The following is a 16633-nucleotide window of genomic DNA, read 5'->3' as shown; positions in this document are numbered from 1 at the left end:
TTATATTCCGATTTCGAATCACCTTCCATAACACACAACTTTCAACAATATGACACTTATTTACTTATACTTGAGTCCTATTCTCTTATCAACCAATGCAAATTTTTTGTCGATAACATCGTCGTAAAATTTTGGATTTTCTGATAATTCAGATTCGTTGTTTAATAAATGCACTCTTTTTCAATGGATAATAGGGCTAACTTGGAAAGTCTGTCTTCACTTGTAAAATTTATTGTAAAACTTTTGATGCGTTTTAATACTGAAAAACTTCGTTCAACTGATGCACTTGTAGCTGGGATAGTTAGTACCTACTACTTAATTCACACAACTTGCCCACTTCACACAGAGACTGATTTAAACCAGTAGTATTCAAAAAATTCAACCGATTCCTAAGTATTTCTTTTTATCACTAATTTCAGGTGTTTTATAAATGAGATTTAACTGACAATGCAAAGCTAGATTATCAAAAAAATCATAATTTAATCGTACTGAATTAAATAGGTACATACCTCTGTGGGAGATTTTAATGAATTATAATTAGACATATTAAAATTACATAATTCTACATATTTTATTTCTTTAAAATTTTCAAAGTGATAATTCATTTGTTGTAGAATATTATCAAAAATTTCGATGTATAATCGTCGATAGGTCTCTCTTTCGCCGACAATATCAATCATCATTATTTTTCTTTTAGGTTCGAAGTCCATATTTTCAGCTTTATCCCAAATATTTTTAAACAGCTCATATTTTAATCATCATAAGTCATCAAATTGTCTTATATACTACATTCGCTCTCGCGAGATTTTTTTTGAGACATTCGGAATAGGAAACGTACAACACAAAAATTCCTACCTCACACTATTAACTGCTAAAATCAACTCAAATCAACTTAATCTTTCATTAAAAAAAGAAGAATTATTAGAAATAGTGGAAGTGTCTACTAATCTCATAAAATTTTGTGAAGTTTATTTCTACAAAATATTTTTATTTTGTACAATAAATAATTTTCTCATTTGCTATCAATACATTATAATGGTTTAAATAAATAATTATTGATTGGCGTAAGGTTTATGTTATTTTTATGTCTGTTTACCATTAATAATATTGGATATGAGCAGGTGCATTGGTTTTGTAGTAATTTCCAGTCACTTCTGACAACTGAATTTTTCAAAAAAGAAATTACTAACGTCAGTGTCAAAAAAAATCTCGCGAGAGCGAATGTAGTATACAAAATGCAATGTCACTTGACTTCGTCTGTAAAATGTCGTAGGTACTATAAAATATCAGTAAAAGGAAAAATCTCAAAATGTCAAATAAAATATTAGTAAAAATATTAAGCAAAAAATTGAAATCGAGCCATTTGTACCTAAATACCTACCCCTTATAGCAGCAGTAACAGACTCCGCTTCTCGTTTTCGGAATCGGAAGCGGTCGGACGAGCGCTTCCAGGCGTATCAAAATTCGCGTGAAAGGAACATGACTAGCGGGTGAGGTTATTAAACCCTGACCAATTTTTGAACGGGACAAATGCATGACAAGCAGCGATTTTGAGAGGCGCTTCCGTCGGGACCGGACTGAATCGTTGAATTGTGTGCTTATTTGAGACCGTTCATATGCGATCAATTTTTAATAATGTTTCAATGCCTATTAGTTACATAATAGATTACTTAGATTAGGGAAACACTGTTGATAATTAAATACTAATTAATAATATATGTATTTTCTTATATGGAAGTATAGGGAAGCGGTGCTTCCCCCCTTCCATGGACCGCACGCCTCTGAGGAACACTATTATGAAAGGGTGTCCTATGAAATTTCTATTGAACTATAACCCTCAATAACGAGGCATATTTGGTTATAACGAGGGAAAATGGGATTGAAGAATATGTTTCTTTGCCTATTTTATTACAGGTAGATGCGATTTATACAGATTTTTCCAAGGCATTTGATAGGGTCAACCATGCGTTACTGTTACATAAGATCGAACATTTAGTTACGTTTCTCTGATCCACTGCTTAGTTGGATTCGAAATTATCTATTAGACAGAAAGCAGATAGTTCGTATTAAGAATTATTTCTCTAATGAAATTATAGTTAAATCGGTGGTACCTCAAGGCTCCCACTTAGGACCTATCTTTTTTAATTTATTTATAAATGACATAAATAAAAGTTTCAATTTTGCTCAATTTCTTCTATTTGCTGATGACCTTAAATTATTTCACATAATTACCTCTGAATTGGATCGCTACAATTTGAAATCAGATCTTAATAATCTTGTGGAATGGTGCTGGGTCGATGACAAAAATGACCAAAGCAAAGAAATTAGAGTCCGAATTGAAACTGCAAGGCAAGCATTTATAAAAATGAAGACACTGCTTACAAACAAAGACCTTCAGTTGCCTCTCAGGTTGAGGGCTCTAAGATGCTACATATTTTCTATATTGCTGTACGGAATGGAAGCTTGGACATTGAAGAGACAACACATAAGAAGAATAGAAGCGTTCGAAATTTGGTGTTACAGAAGAATATTGAAAATTCAGTGGGTTCAAAGGATTACCAATGTTGAAGTGCTATGACGTTTAAATAAGGAGTTAGAAATTATGAAGAGTATAAAAACTAGAAAACTGGAATATTTGGGTCACATTACCAGAGGAGAAAAATACGAGTTGCTGAGAATTATTATGCAAGGAAGGATCCAAGGAAGAAGAAACATAGGAAGAAGACGCATCTCCTGGGTGAGGAACCTTAGAGAATGGTTTAACTGTAGTTAATTACAACTGTTCAGAGCAGCAGCCAACAAAGTGACCATAGCCATTATGATATCCAACCTCCGATAGGAAAGGGAACTTTAAGAAGAAGGAATGGTGCTCACTTAATGGTATGGACTTAAATGCAAACAAATGCCATGCTATAACTTTTATTCGACTGAGAAACTTTGAGAATAATTCTTACTATTTACGGGACACTAGGTTACAATTACTTGACTCAGTTATAGATCTGGGTGTTATTCTTGATACTAACTTGAATTTTAACCTACACATTAATAGCATGGTTTCTAAGTCATTAAAGATGCTTGGCTTTGTTAAAAGATGTAGCTATGACTTTACGTCTGGTCGTTCTTTAAAACTCCTTTATTGTTCTTTAGTTAGACCACATTTAGATTATGCATCATGTGTTTGGTCACCTCAATATAATTGTCACATTAATAAAATCGAACAAGTTCAGCGTAAATTCTTGCGTTATTATGCTTATAAGATGTATTTCACTGGTCAAAGTTATGAATCTTTACTGCAAATTATTCGATTTGACTCATTACAGAGTCGTCAACATAAAGATCTTTGCTTCTTATATAACTTAATTCATGGTCATAAATTCTGTATCTCACTCTTAAATCAAATTGGTCTACGTGTACCTTCAAGAACCACCTGTTCTGTGACCACCTTCCATGAAGTCATTAACCGTACAAACTATGGTTCAAGTTCCTATCTCTGTAAAACTATTAAATTAGCAAACACATTATCTCCACATATTGATTTCTTTATGAACGACTTTACTGCGTTTTCCACACAATTACATTTATATTTAACTTAATGTTTTAATTTCAGGACTGATTTGTCAATTACTGTTATTGCCTTTGTTCTAAGATAAGTTGTATTTGTCAATTGCAAAATGTTTTAGATATTTAGATTTTGCTACTCTATATTATAGGACTAGCTCTCAATTGTTAAATGAGAGCAAGTAATTTTATTATTGTTTATTATGTATTTACCAATTTTGTACTAGATCTTATTTTGAGTTGTTTTTCTAGTTTGTGTGACATTTTAATTGTATTATGTACTAATGGACTTCGGTCCGTCAATAAATAATAAATTAAAATTTTTTTCGCTCTGAGAGTTATTTATAAACACCCCAGCTGTCTGTATACAGAAATGCCTAAAATCTGTGTGCTTATCAAGGCCAGTGATTTAATAAATTTCACTGCCTGTCAACTTCTTCGTATTTATAGTCTTATTTATATATGGTCAATGGTCAAAATTTTTCCCAAATATTTTGTGCACCTGTGCGAACTTAAAATCTGAAACAAAATCCTCGAATGTCGAGAGGGTATCCCAAACACGTTCAGGATCTTTTTTCTGTACTGTGCGAATACCGAATTAAAAATCCGGAGGGTGTTCAGAGGGGAAAATTCAACCTCCGTGAACGCTCAATTTTTGTAATGCGCAGGCGTTCTCCCTCTGGGTACGTTCGGGTTGTCCAGCACGAATAGAGCTTATGTATGCACAATATTATTGTTATCTGATATAACGAGATGGGCTTATAATGAGGTAATTATTGTTCCATTTCAGTTCTCATTATAGAGGGGGTCTACTGTAACTCCTACCAGTTACTGTATGGGAAAAGTTGATTGGGAGAATTACTGTAGGGGAGAAGTTGGTGTCGAGCCTTTATAAGATTAAATAAATAAAACTTACTTCTAATTCAAATCTGCATATATCAAACTCTGGGTTGATAGAAAAATAGGCAGCTTCTATGCCCTCAAGAATATCTTGATCAGCTGGTCTATCTACTTCCTGAACAGTTTTACTGTTAATTGAAAGGGTGGGTACATCAGAAAAATGGTAATTTGCATCGTTAAATCCCATAGAGGGTATTTTTGGTGGCTACAACATGACATTATTTTTGTAACAAATCAACATTTTTATGTTGGCTGGAAATAATCCTACCTGTTTATTTATCAGTCCAAGAAATTTATGTTTAAGTTCGTCCATTTTATTAGACATTGTTTATACAATTAATTAACTACTTACAGAAACATATTTATTTAATTTTTATTTAAACAAAAAATTCACATTAAACGTCAAACTGACTAGACTAGCTGGCCACTGACACTGACAGTGACAGTACTGAAACTGAACTGGAACTGACACTGACTGGATAGAGCAGCCACAAAGAAAGTTAAAAAAGGAAGAATGATTACAATTATCCTATAAACGAAGATAAGGAGATAATGCCATACGTGGGGAGTGAACGAACTGTTCGTTTCGTGCAGATTTTGTGTAAATAGAATTGCAGGAATGAACGTATATTTGCTTGTTTTGAAACATCAAACATCAAACTGGAGCTGGAAAACGTTTCTTGTCAAATTAACCTCAATTTAATGTAAACAAAGTCTTTGAGAAAATAAACAGCTTGAGTTGTAAAACTAAATCCGTTGTTTATATCAACTAAATATTCGTTGATTATATTAAAATAGTATTTCAAAAGTTGATACATTCCAGTTCAACTCTACTCTTTATTACGAAATGATAGAAATGAGGTTCTTTAACAATCCTTTTGAAGATTATACACCAGAAGGGCTACAAGAAGTAAGTTTTTATAATATATTTATTTTTTTATTAACCCTTGTGTTGCTAACCTGGGGCTGTTATCTGCCAATTACAATTTATTGCATAATTTTTTTCTAAAATTCATTTATAATAACTTCCCAAATCCCCATGATTTTGCTAATTTTCCATAGATGTATGACCTTAGTGATTTATTTTATTTATTTGGACTAAGAAAATTTTCGTCCTTCTAGTTAGTAAAAGTTTGTCCTGGGCCTTCCTTTTTTTTTCTCCTTCCTACCGGCTTCTACTGTAATATCTTCTTTGTCGTTTTTGTATCTTCTTGTCGCTGAACATGTCACAGCCATGACAGTCTTTGACTTTTCACAAATCTTACAATATCATACCCTTCATTCAGTTCATTAACCCCGTCGTTTCTCCTGATTCTCCATGTGCGGTCTTCCTCTTGCACTGGGCCATATACTTTTTTCGTCATTACCCAGGTTTTACATCCATAGGTTACTACGGGTCTAAATCAAGGTTCTGTAAATATTCATTTTGGTTCTTTTGTCTAATAATTTTGATGTCATCAATCTTTTATTAGTATAGTATGTACGATTTCCGCTGGAAATACGTGTATTATTTTGGTACTTAAGGAATTCTTCTGATTGATTTCTATGCCCAAAGCACCTATACGCTCTAAGCTTCGCTGGTGTCGCTAACTAGCGGATTACTAATGCGACTTTCGTCAGAAATTTTTAAATTTATTATTTAATTTTTATCGCGTAATATTTACAACGCGAAAAGTAATTAAATTATAAACGATTTTTTTAAGATTTTGCTAATCATTTTGACATTCTATTGATGAAATATTAGTTTCTTAGTTCGGTTAGTTTCACAATTATCGTGTAGATGGTGCTTAGATGAAGAGATTAATGTATAATTACATATTACGAAATATTAAAAAAACTTAAATTCAGTATTTACAACTTAAGTATATTTAAGGTAAAAATATATACTTACCACAGTTTTGACCAACTAATATTTTTCCTATTAAGGTTTTTAATTTCAATATTTTAAATTAATCACTTTGACATTTATGTCAAATTTCCAGAAAAAGTTCACTGACTTGTCACTACTGGCGTTCATGAACTTTTAAATATCTCCTCTGCATAGTGTTGGAAAATTCTCGAGAATAAAAAATCGGAGAATATTCTTGAGAATATTCTCGAGAATATTCTCAATATGGAGAATTTTCTGAGAATGAACCCTATGATTCGCTTAGCGATATTGTTAAAGATGAAATAGGGTATTAAAATCATGAAATTATAATACAAAATTATGAGACTAAACAACAGTGCTCTTTATATATAAACAAAATACAAAAACAACAGAGGACACAAAATTGATTTGATAAAAAAAATGAAAGTTTCTTCTTAACAGCAAATAATGCAAGTAATGGATGTGGTGATCTAATCAGAAAAAGATGAGGCCTCAGATTCAGAATCTATTTATATCATTAGCTTCTCCTGTTTATCTACAATCTACATTCTGCATTTCATTGTACTGATGAGAAGTTGTGGGATTTTGTTTTTCACGAGTCGCCAGCTCAGTCATGCATTGGTTTATGTCTAAAGTGGCATTTAGACGGGCTAGTTTCTGAAGCAATATGTTGCTGAAAATATATATTTGGTATGTTGCTGGCAACATTACAGCCATCTAATTAAAATATCGCCATATGGCCGAGCCATGTGGCCGAAATTTTGCCGGTATTTGAACACTATTGCAGTTAGTTGTTGATGCGTTGCCGATAAAGTCGAACTGTTGTGGAAAATTTTGCATGTTGCTCTATATTTCCTCTTTATTTCCTGTACTCCGTTGAAATTAAATTTGGTTTTGTCAAAACAAAAGAGAAGATGAATATGTGGTCAAATTAAATCACAATAGGGTTTATTGATGCAGTACATTTACGTCCAGAGTTGTGGAACTTAACATACTTCTGGAACTATGAGACAAATGGAAGAGTAGTGCACCCTGAATAAATACATTAAACTAAAACTTTTAGTATAGGAATCACCAGTCGCCAAAAACTGAAGAACTTGAGATTGGTGTTGCATTTCTCATGTTTGATCTTTCTTCTCTATTCTTGGCCCTATTGTATTTATTAATAGTTAGAAATCACTTTTTGACATTCTTGTAAAATTCTTAAACAAAAAATTGTCTAGCATTATTTCCATAAATTCCTCACTGTTTCGCATTTACTTAGAAAAGTCGTATCCACATTTTCCGTTTTTCATTTTTCTTTTTTATGTATCGTCTTAGCACGATTAAGGACGCAGCAACTCTCAAGAGAATATTCTCTTCTTACATCACTACCTGTACATACTAGCTCACAGCGTATAGAAAGAATCTATTTGATCTATTATACCACCAACAGTTTTGTATTTAGTATATAAAAAAATCATTTCTGGTTTCTTATGTACTGCATCAGTTGTCTTATTATCATAGTGCATTGTGCTGAGCAAAACCACATCTTTGTTTTTCTTCAGTAGGTACATAAGAACCTATCGTACCTCTTTCATGAAAGCCAAAAAGAGTTGACATGGTTTCTCTTGTTTTCGAAGGTGTCATTTCTTGAGGAATGTATGATTTTTTTTTTCAAAGTGCCAATGATAGTTAAGTTCCTCAAAAGAAGAGCTTTAGCTAAATGCAAAGTCGTGAAAAATTTTTCCACATATATGTTTAAACCAGATCCTTTGAAACAGACTTCAAGTTCTTTGAAATTGACATGTCATCTTCCTTGATTGACATGTCAAGTATTACCTATCTTGCCTTATAAATTGGGCATTTGAGCAAAAATCCATTTTCTGCATCACATATCCACCACACTTTTATGCTATATTTAGCAGGCTTCAAAGGGCATACTGAATAAATTTCGTTCTCTCTCAGAAAAGAAAGAGTAATTTTTGTTTTGTTTTTTTATTTCCACGGGACAAGCCCAATACAGTTACAGTTTTACAAATTTTGGAACAATTTAGTATACTAAATATAAGTACCTAATAATTAGCTGTTCTTGCATGACATGTACTCTGGTCATCAAATTGTATTAAACAGTAATACCGATTGGAATTGTTGTCGACCCATCGTTCCACGATACAAAGCAAATTATGCTTTGGTAGAAATATCTGCTACATGATCGGTATTTGAATAATTTGCACCAGCGCAAATTAAAATTGAAAAAAATATATACAGTATGTCCCTGTAAGTTGTATCCATTTGGAAAACTTTTTTATTATTAATTTTACGAAAAAAAGTTATTCTTCATAAAAAGCTCTGCATGGTCTAAAACCTAAGATTTAACCATCAAATATCAAATTTTTGAATATTATACGAGGTATGTCAAAAAGTTTAAATTTCACTCAAGAGTAAAATAGCTTTATTTTTCACAATATTGAAAATTGCTATTATGAAAAGTTGTTTGGAATTAAAAACTATATTCTAGGATAACTAACATTATTTTCAGTTATTTCCATTCAGATAACTCTTTTATTATTAATTTTACGAAAAAAAGTGATTCTTACTAAAAAGTTATGCGTGGTCTAAGACCTAAAATACAAATCTTATGTCAAATACAAGAGTAAAATACATTTATTTTCACAATATCGAAAATTGTTATTATGAAAAGTTATTTAGAATTAAAAACTATGTTTCAGTACATAATTACATCCCAGTACCTGTATTACATACATTACAGTACCATAATTACAGTACCAGTATTACCCAGTACCTTCTGCTCTCTCACATATACTGGCAAAATAACAACAAAAATAGCCAGATACATAAAAAAGAAAGGAATAACACCAGCTTTCAGAACTAACAACAACTTAAGCAAACATATTAAAAACAATAAAAGCCGAAAGAGAAAGCAACTACAGAGTGGTGTGTACAGACTAACTTGTGGTGACTGTCCGAAAACTTACATCGGTAAAACTGGCAGAACTTTTGACAAACGGATAGCAGAACACAAAAGGGCTTTCAACAATAGAAAAACAGACACTTCTACATACGCACTTCACCTTCTAGATCATAATCATTCTTTCAATGAAGAGTTTCAAATTCTACATATTCAAAATAAAGGCCTTAAGCTATCACTTTTAGAATCAATGGAAATTAATAAATTGAAAAATACAGATATAATTCTGAATGACCAACTCGAGACAAACAGCTCCCCACTCCTGAACCTCTTCAGTTAAAGACTTAAAAAGGCAAACACATTGTAAAATGTATCACTTGAGAAAGGCACTTTGCCGAAACAGCTGTAGTAATAACATAGTTGTAATAAATTTTGTGGAAGTATAGAAAACAAACGTTTTTCAGTGTTTTATTGTGAGATAAAATGAACTTCCATCAAGTAACGGTCGAATCCATCAATTATTATAATTACATCCTTCTGAAATTGAAATATTCTGAACTATAAAGGTACTTTACTTTTGATCTAAATTTATCTTTTTTGACATACCTCGTATAAAATTAATAAAATTTGATGTAAGGTGGTTGTATTTTGATCGTGTAGATCGCAAAGCCTTATGGAAATTGCTAGAGAAATACGGAATGCCTCCCAAGTATATCAGAATTAAAAACTATGTTTCAGTACATAATTACATCCTTCTAATTGAAATATTCTGAACTATAAAGGTACTTTACTTTTGATCTAAATTTATATTTTTTGACATACCTCGTATAAAATTAATAAAATTTGATGTATTTTGATCGTGTAGATCGCAAAGCCTTATGGAAATTGCTAGAGAAATACGGAATGCCTCCCAAGTATATCAGAATTATAAAACTGTTCTACGAAGGGTCCACAGCACGCATAGTCCACGAAGGTACACGAAGGCAAGTTAACAGAACAAATAGATATTGGTACAGGAGTAAGGCAAGGCTGTGTGCTCTCTCCAACCTTATTCCTGATAGTAATCGACTGGATCATGTCTAAGGCTACTAGTAATAAGACTGGAATAAGATGGAATGTTTTTAACCAACTTGAGGACTTGGAATTTGCAGATGACATATTCCTTTTAACAGAAAAAAGACAACACATGCAGCGCAAAACTGAAAAAGTAGCAGAGGCAGGGAAGAAGGTCGGACTTAACATAAACCTCAGAAAAACTAAGATAATGAAAATAAATACACCAAGAGAAATGGGAATATCACTGGGAGGCACGGAGTTAGAAACGGTAGAGAAATTTAACTACTTAAGCAGTATTTTGAACAACAAAGGAGGGACGGAGGAGGACGTAGGGCGGAGAATAGGAATAGCTCAAAACGCATTCAATATGCTAAGGAAAATGTGGTCTTCACGTCAGATGACAAGTAAAACCAAGATAAGATTATTCAACAGCAACGTGAAGACTGTGTTATTATACGGATCAGAAACTTGGAAAGTGTCAAGAAAATGTATCGGACAGATGCAAGTGTTTATAAATAAATGCCTAAGGAAGATTCTTAACATTTACTGGCCAAACCGCATATCAAACCAAGAATTATGGACAAGAACTAACCAGGTACCTATATCTAAGACAATATGCAAAAGGAAATGGAGTTGGATGGGGCACACACTAAGAAGACCTGATACAGACATAGCGAGGCAAGCCCTAGAGTACACACCACATGGCAAGAGAAGACCAGGTAGACCCGTAGAAACGTGGAAAAGAAGTGTGGACAAAGAAATTAATGCTATTGGGAAAACCTGGGCAGAAATAAAGATTAGTGCAAAGGATAGGACAGAATGGAGGCAGACAGTTGACGCCCTATGCTCCGCATGGAGTGAAGAGGAATAAGTAAGTAAGTAAGTTGTATTTTAGGTTTTAGACCATCCAGAACTTTTTATTAAGAATCACTTTTTTTCGTAAAATTAATAATAAAAGAGTTATCAGAATTGAAATAACTGAAAATAATGTTAGTTATCCATAATTTTTCAAAAAATGTTTTTTTCAATTAGAAGGATGTACCTAATTGTATATTAGAATATAGTTTTTAATTCCAAACAACTTTTCATAATAGCAATTTTCAATATTGTGAAAAATAAAGCTACTTTACTCTTGAGTGAAATTCAAACTTTTTGACATACCTCAGTAGAGTAGAGTAGAGTAGAGTAGAGTATTTATTGGTAATAATGTACAAATGTACTTTTACAGGTCAGCAATAATTAAAATTGTCTAAAATTACATTAAAAGTTGACAGTACTTCAGTAAAAAAAACCTATTACTAAAATTTAAAAACTAAACACTAATTAAATTACAGGACAAAACAAAATTTAGATCTGAAGTACTCCTCAAATGAGTAGAAAGCACCCATCAGAAGATAATTTTTAATTTGTCTCTTAAATTGGTTAAAATCAAGACTTTTAATAGATATTGGTATACAGTTATAAAATTTCAATGCTAGGTATCTGGTTCCATTTCTGGTCCTCTCAAGTCGACTGAAGTCTGGTACAAGGGCATCATGATTTCTAGTCTGATAAGTATGCTGTTGTGTTTTATACAGATCTACATTTTGATGAACATACAACAGGCACTGCATAATGTACACAGAAGGTAGTGTGAGAATCCTCAGGTTTCTGAAAGACTGCCTACAATCGTCCCGATAACCCTGACCTGTGATTATGCGAATACACTTTCTCTGCTGACCAAACACCTTATCTATATGGCAAGAGTGTCCCCAGGAAAGGATTGCGTAAGTTAGTCGTGAGTGAAAGTTGCTGTGATATGATGTAAGAAGGGTTTGAAGGGAGGTAACCTTAGATAGGTTTCTAAATAAAAAGAGTTGGCTTGAGAGCTTTTGGGAAAGTTTCAGTATGTGCCGTTCCCAAGTGAGTCCCTGATCAAGATAAACACCAAGAAATTTAGCTTCCTGTGAACAATCTGTTAAAATGGGATGTGTAATGGTGTTATGTCTTAGGGTAAAGTTCACTGTTTGTGATTTTGAGTTATTGAGAGAGAGACGATTTGCCAAAAACCATTGGAACAAATTGCTCTCTGTGGTCTCAAGATCAATATCACTGATTTGGGAAGGGTGGTAACTTTGATAGCATGTAGTATCATCAGCAAATAGGACTGTGCTTACCGGGCCCTCTTGTGAAAATCCCAAGTCATTTATATAAATGAGAAATAATATTGGACCTAGAACTGACCCTTGAGGCACTCCATACATCAAAGGTTTTTTATCAGATTTAAGCTGGTTAAAAAACACATATTGAAATCTATCTGATGGATAAGACTCAATCAATTGAATAGACATAGGATGAAAATTATAGGCATGTAATTTTTTAAGAAGAATACTATGAGTGACACAATCAAAAGCTTTAGTAAGATCAAGGAACGAGGCAAGGGTATCAAGAAAGTTTTCAAATCCTTTCAAAATACTGCCTGTAAAATGATCGATAGCAAGTGTTGTTGTTTTATTTTTTCTAAATCCAAATTGCTGCACTGCAAAAAGCCGATTAGATTCAAAATAGTCATTGATCTGCTTCTTTAGGATTCTCTCAAACACTTTGGAAAGAATTGGCAAAAGAGAAATTGGACGAAAGTTATTATGATCATCAGCCGAACCTTTACGTTTAAAGAGAGGTATGACTTTCGCAGTTTTAAACACTGAAGGAAAAATGCAGGATGAAATTGAGTAGTTTATTAGTTTAGTTAAAGGTAAGCTAATGTTGTGTTTAATTGCCTTGATTATTTTTGTGTTCATTCCATCCGGGTCCTTGCTCTGGCTATTTTTTAATTCTTCAATTGCTTTTACAACTTCCTCCAAATTTGTTGGCTCAAATCTGAAGGAGCAATGATTAGAGGCGAATGAAGGAGCATGTGGTATAAAACTAAGGTATGTATTGAATGATTGGTCAGTATGATTAAGTGTATTTATTACATTTTCAGCAATACCACAGAAGAAATCATTAAAACTATTTGCATTGAGTGATGAATTTTTTATTGGTAAATTCTTACATCTTGAGTTTATTAGGGACCACATAGCCTGTTGACGGTTGTTAGAGTTTAATATAAAATCATCATTAGATTTAATCTTTGCCTTATGTATAGCATGTCTGTATTTTTTCCTATATTCTGAGAGTGTTTTCTTTGTCACTAAAACGGGGTCACTTTTATTTAAAGATGTCAAAAATTGTAGTTTCTCCCTCATAAGTTTCAAATCATCATTAAACCAAGAATTTTTTTTACATTGTTTACCTTGCTCAACAAGCCTAGATTTTTCAGGAAAAGACAGATTTATTGCCTGCGTTAAAATATCGATAAACATTTTAAACCTTGAGTCCACATCAATACATTCATTATCAATAAATTCAAAATTTTGTAAGCAAAGATTGTTATTTAAAGAGGCCAGTCCCATCTCTGTAATGGGCCTGTAGCTTATTCTAGATTTAGAAGTAGTTTGGGACACTTCACATTTAAACAATATGCCTTTGTGGTCTGAAGTGTGTGAAAGATCAACAGCTTCGGATTGCAACATGGTACTATTAATATTTGTAAATATGTTATCAAGACATCTATTATAACGGGTGTTAAATTTTATTGATGTTTTGAGGTATAACATTCATAAAATTTGATATCTGATGGTTGAATCTTGGGTTTTGGACCATGCAGAACTTTTTATAAAGAATAGTTTTTTTCGTAAAATTAATAATAAAAAAGTTTTCCATATGGATACAACTTACAGGGACATACTGTATATATTTCTTGCCATGTTACTTTCTTCCATGTGTGTAAATCATTTTCAAGATGCTTACTGTTATTCGCGGTGTGCAAGTACTTGGAGGCGATACGAGAAACGATCGTGCGAGAATAGCGGAGAAATATTGTAACTTTCTTAAAGAATTCATTGTCAAATTGACGTATATTTCATATCTACTGTCAATGAAGAAGAAAAATTATATATTGCTTCACAATATTGATATGATATGCAATTATTATATAAAGGTAAATGTAATTAATTGTATTTTGCTTGCATTACTGAATTTTAATAACTAATTTTATTTACTACATACAATTGTTTACGTTTTAATAACATAACCTGAATCTTATTTTTTTTCTTCTTATTATTTTTTTGGACTATGGCCTTGACAATTATCCAGCAACCAGGACCATATGATTGGCCAATATAATTAAAAGTGCGAATAAAAGTGCAGAGCGAAGAAACCAGGTGTCGCTTTTCCGAACTTGCACGGTCCCAATACTCTTGATATACAGTTTTTCTTTTTTGGTTGTGTGACTTACTATTACGCTTGTTCCAACTATCCAACCCTTGGCCTCCTAAAACCAGTCCCATTGTTCGTGACAGGATAATATCATCGAGAAAATATGATGAGTGAGTGCCAGACTGTCTGTAGAATTTTCTACCAGCCGACGATGTGTTAGAAGACGGTCGTCTCGTTCCAATAAGACGAAAATTTGAAACACACAGACATTCCTTTTTCGAGTTTTAAATGAACTGTTCGTAAGATTTTTGTTCATTCGAAGTGGAAGTTGAAACTCCAATAAATTTAATTTCCAACGTAAATTGTGGCTTATTTCCTAAGTAAAATAGTAAATTGTGTAAGAATCATTCGCGATGTTGTAAATTTCACATTTTTAGCTTAAAGAAATTTAATTCGTGAACGAAAGGGTTAAATCGGTACTTACTTACTTTCCGTGTTCGGAACACCAATAACTTTAAATTCTATATTTCCAATGGTTGGCCACATAGATGGCCCTGTCATTTGCTAAAATTAAGTCTTCATCTGTGCAGGTCTCTCTCATCTCTGTGCATGACAGTAGATGCCGGCTGGTCTGAACCGCGCCACAGTGGCAGCTATCGTCCTCCTGGTATCCCCATTTTTTCAGGTTACTAGCAGAACGTGAAACGCCGGTTCTTAGTCTATTTAGCGCTTTCCAAGTCAGATACGGTAAATTGTGTCCAGCAGCCATTTCCCCCGAGGGAGGAAAATGTGTTGCGGTAGCTGACGCTTGCCACAGGTGTATTCGGCACGTCTCTGGCGCTTCGGGGATGGATCTTGATGTTTTCCGAGATCTTAATCTACTTGGCTGAGTTTGGTGGTCATATAAGGGGTGTCTTCGGTCCGTCTCCTGCTTTTTTCGTTCTACCTCTGAAGTGACTTTCCTCTTGATAGATGGTGGAGCAATCCCAGCTATGGGATATACCTCTTCGATAGGTGTCGGTTTCAGGCAACCCGATATTATACGAACCGTTTCATTTAGAGCCACGTCAACGTTCTTTGCATGAGCAGAGTTTGCCCATACTGGTGCTCCAAACTCCGCGGCCGAAAAACATAATGCTAAGGCAGAAGTGGGGAGAGTGTGTGGTTGTGCTCCCCATTTTGTATTAGTTAGCTTACGGATGATATTATTTCTGGCACTTACTTTCTTCTTGACATCTTGACAGTGGTATTGGTAAGACAGAGTTCTATCTAGACGTACGCCGAAGTATTTTGGCGTCTCGTTGTGTTCCAGCATCTGACCACGCCATTCCACCTCCAGCGGCCTTCGGGCATGCTTGTTTTTAAGGTGGAAAGCACATACCTGGGTTTTTGTGGGATTGGGTTTCAGATGGTTTTCATCGTAGTATAGAGCTAAGTCTCCTAGGGCATCTGTCAGTTTCACTTCGACTTCATTGAAGGTTCTTCCCTGAGCTGCCACAGCTGTATCATCAGCGTAAATAAATTGTTTGTTGGTGTATGCGGGTTGGTCGTTGGTGTATATGTTGTATAGAATCGGCGCGAGGACACTTCCCTGTGGGAGACCATTTTTTTGGTCCCTCCACCGACTGTTCTTGGACTGGAGCGTTACGTAGAAGTGTCTATTCTGGAGGAGACAGTTTACTAACCTTGTTAGTCGAAAATCCTTTGTAGTTTCGTAGAGTTTTGCGAGTAGCTGTTGATGGTTAACTGTGTCATAGGCGGCAGTTAGGTCTATGAACGCTACTCCTGTTATTTCTTTCCGTTCAAAACCATCTTCTAAATGGGTGAGATTAAGAATTTGGCTGCAGCAGCACTTACCGGGTCTGAATCCTGCTTGTTCTGGAATAATTTTAGTCTCCACAGATTCAGCGATCCGGTTCAGTATCATTCCTTCAAATGCCTTGAAAAGGTGGCACAAAAGAGAGACAGATCTAAAACTCTTTGTATCCGCCGGATCCTTCCCTGGTTTTAAGAGGGCAACCACTCTAGCTTTCCTCCAGATTTTGGGGATTTGTAATGTACGGATGCAGCAATTCATCATTTTTACGAACCACTCTACG

At 33.9% G+C, this 16633-nt stretch overlaps 2 protein-coding genes across 3 annotated transcripts in view; one reads left to right on the top strand and one right to left on the bottom strand.

The window, feature by feature from the left end:
- The window catches only part of LOC114328115 (syndetin), a 101916-nt gene extending 97004 nt beyond the window's left edge, over nt 1-4912 (bottom strand). The window contains exons 1-2 of the mRNA XM_050644136.1: nt 4727-4912; nt 4475-4663 (exon numbers count right to left, since the gene is read on the bottom strand). Of these exons, the coding sequence (XP_050500093.1) occupies nt 4475-4663; nt 4727-4783 (246 nt within the window). The 5' untranslated portion in view covers nt 4784-4912. The remainder of the gene's footprint in view (nt 1-4474; nt 4664-4726) is intronic.
- The window catches only part of LOC114328104 (lanC-like protein 2), a 114530-nt gene that overhangs the window by 65777 nt on the left and 32120 nt on the right, over nt 1-16633 (top strand). Inside the window, exon 1 of one of the 2 annotated variants that reach the window (XM_028276877.2) lies at nt 4991-5368. The exons of the other annotated variant lie outside the window; for it this stretch is intronic. Within the exon in view, the coding sequence (XP_028132678.1) occupies nt 5306-5368 (63 nt within the window). The 5' untranslated portion in view covers nt 4991-5305. Of the gene's footprint in view, nt 1-4990; nt 5369-16633 lie in introns of those variants that run through there. 2 annotated transcript variants of the gene reach the window in all.

Source organism: Diabrotica virgifera, chromosome 2 (genome assembly GCF_917563875.1).
Source record: "Diabrotica virgifera virgifera chromosome 2, PGI_DIABVI_V3a".
Lineage (NCBI taxonomy): Eukaryota > Metazoa > Arthropoda > Insecta > Coleoptera > Chrysomelidae > Diabrotica > Diabrotica virgifera.
This window is presented reverse-complemented; position numbering and strand designations above follow the sequence as displayed.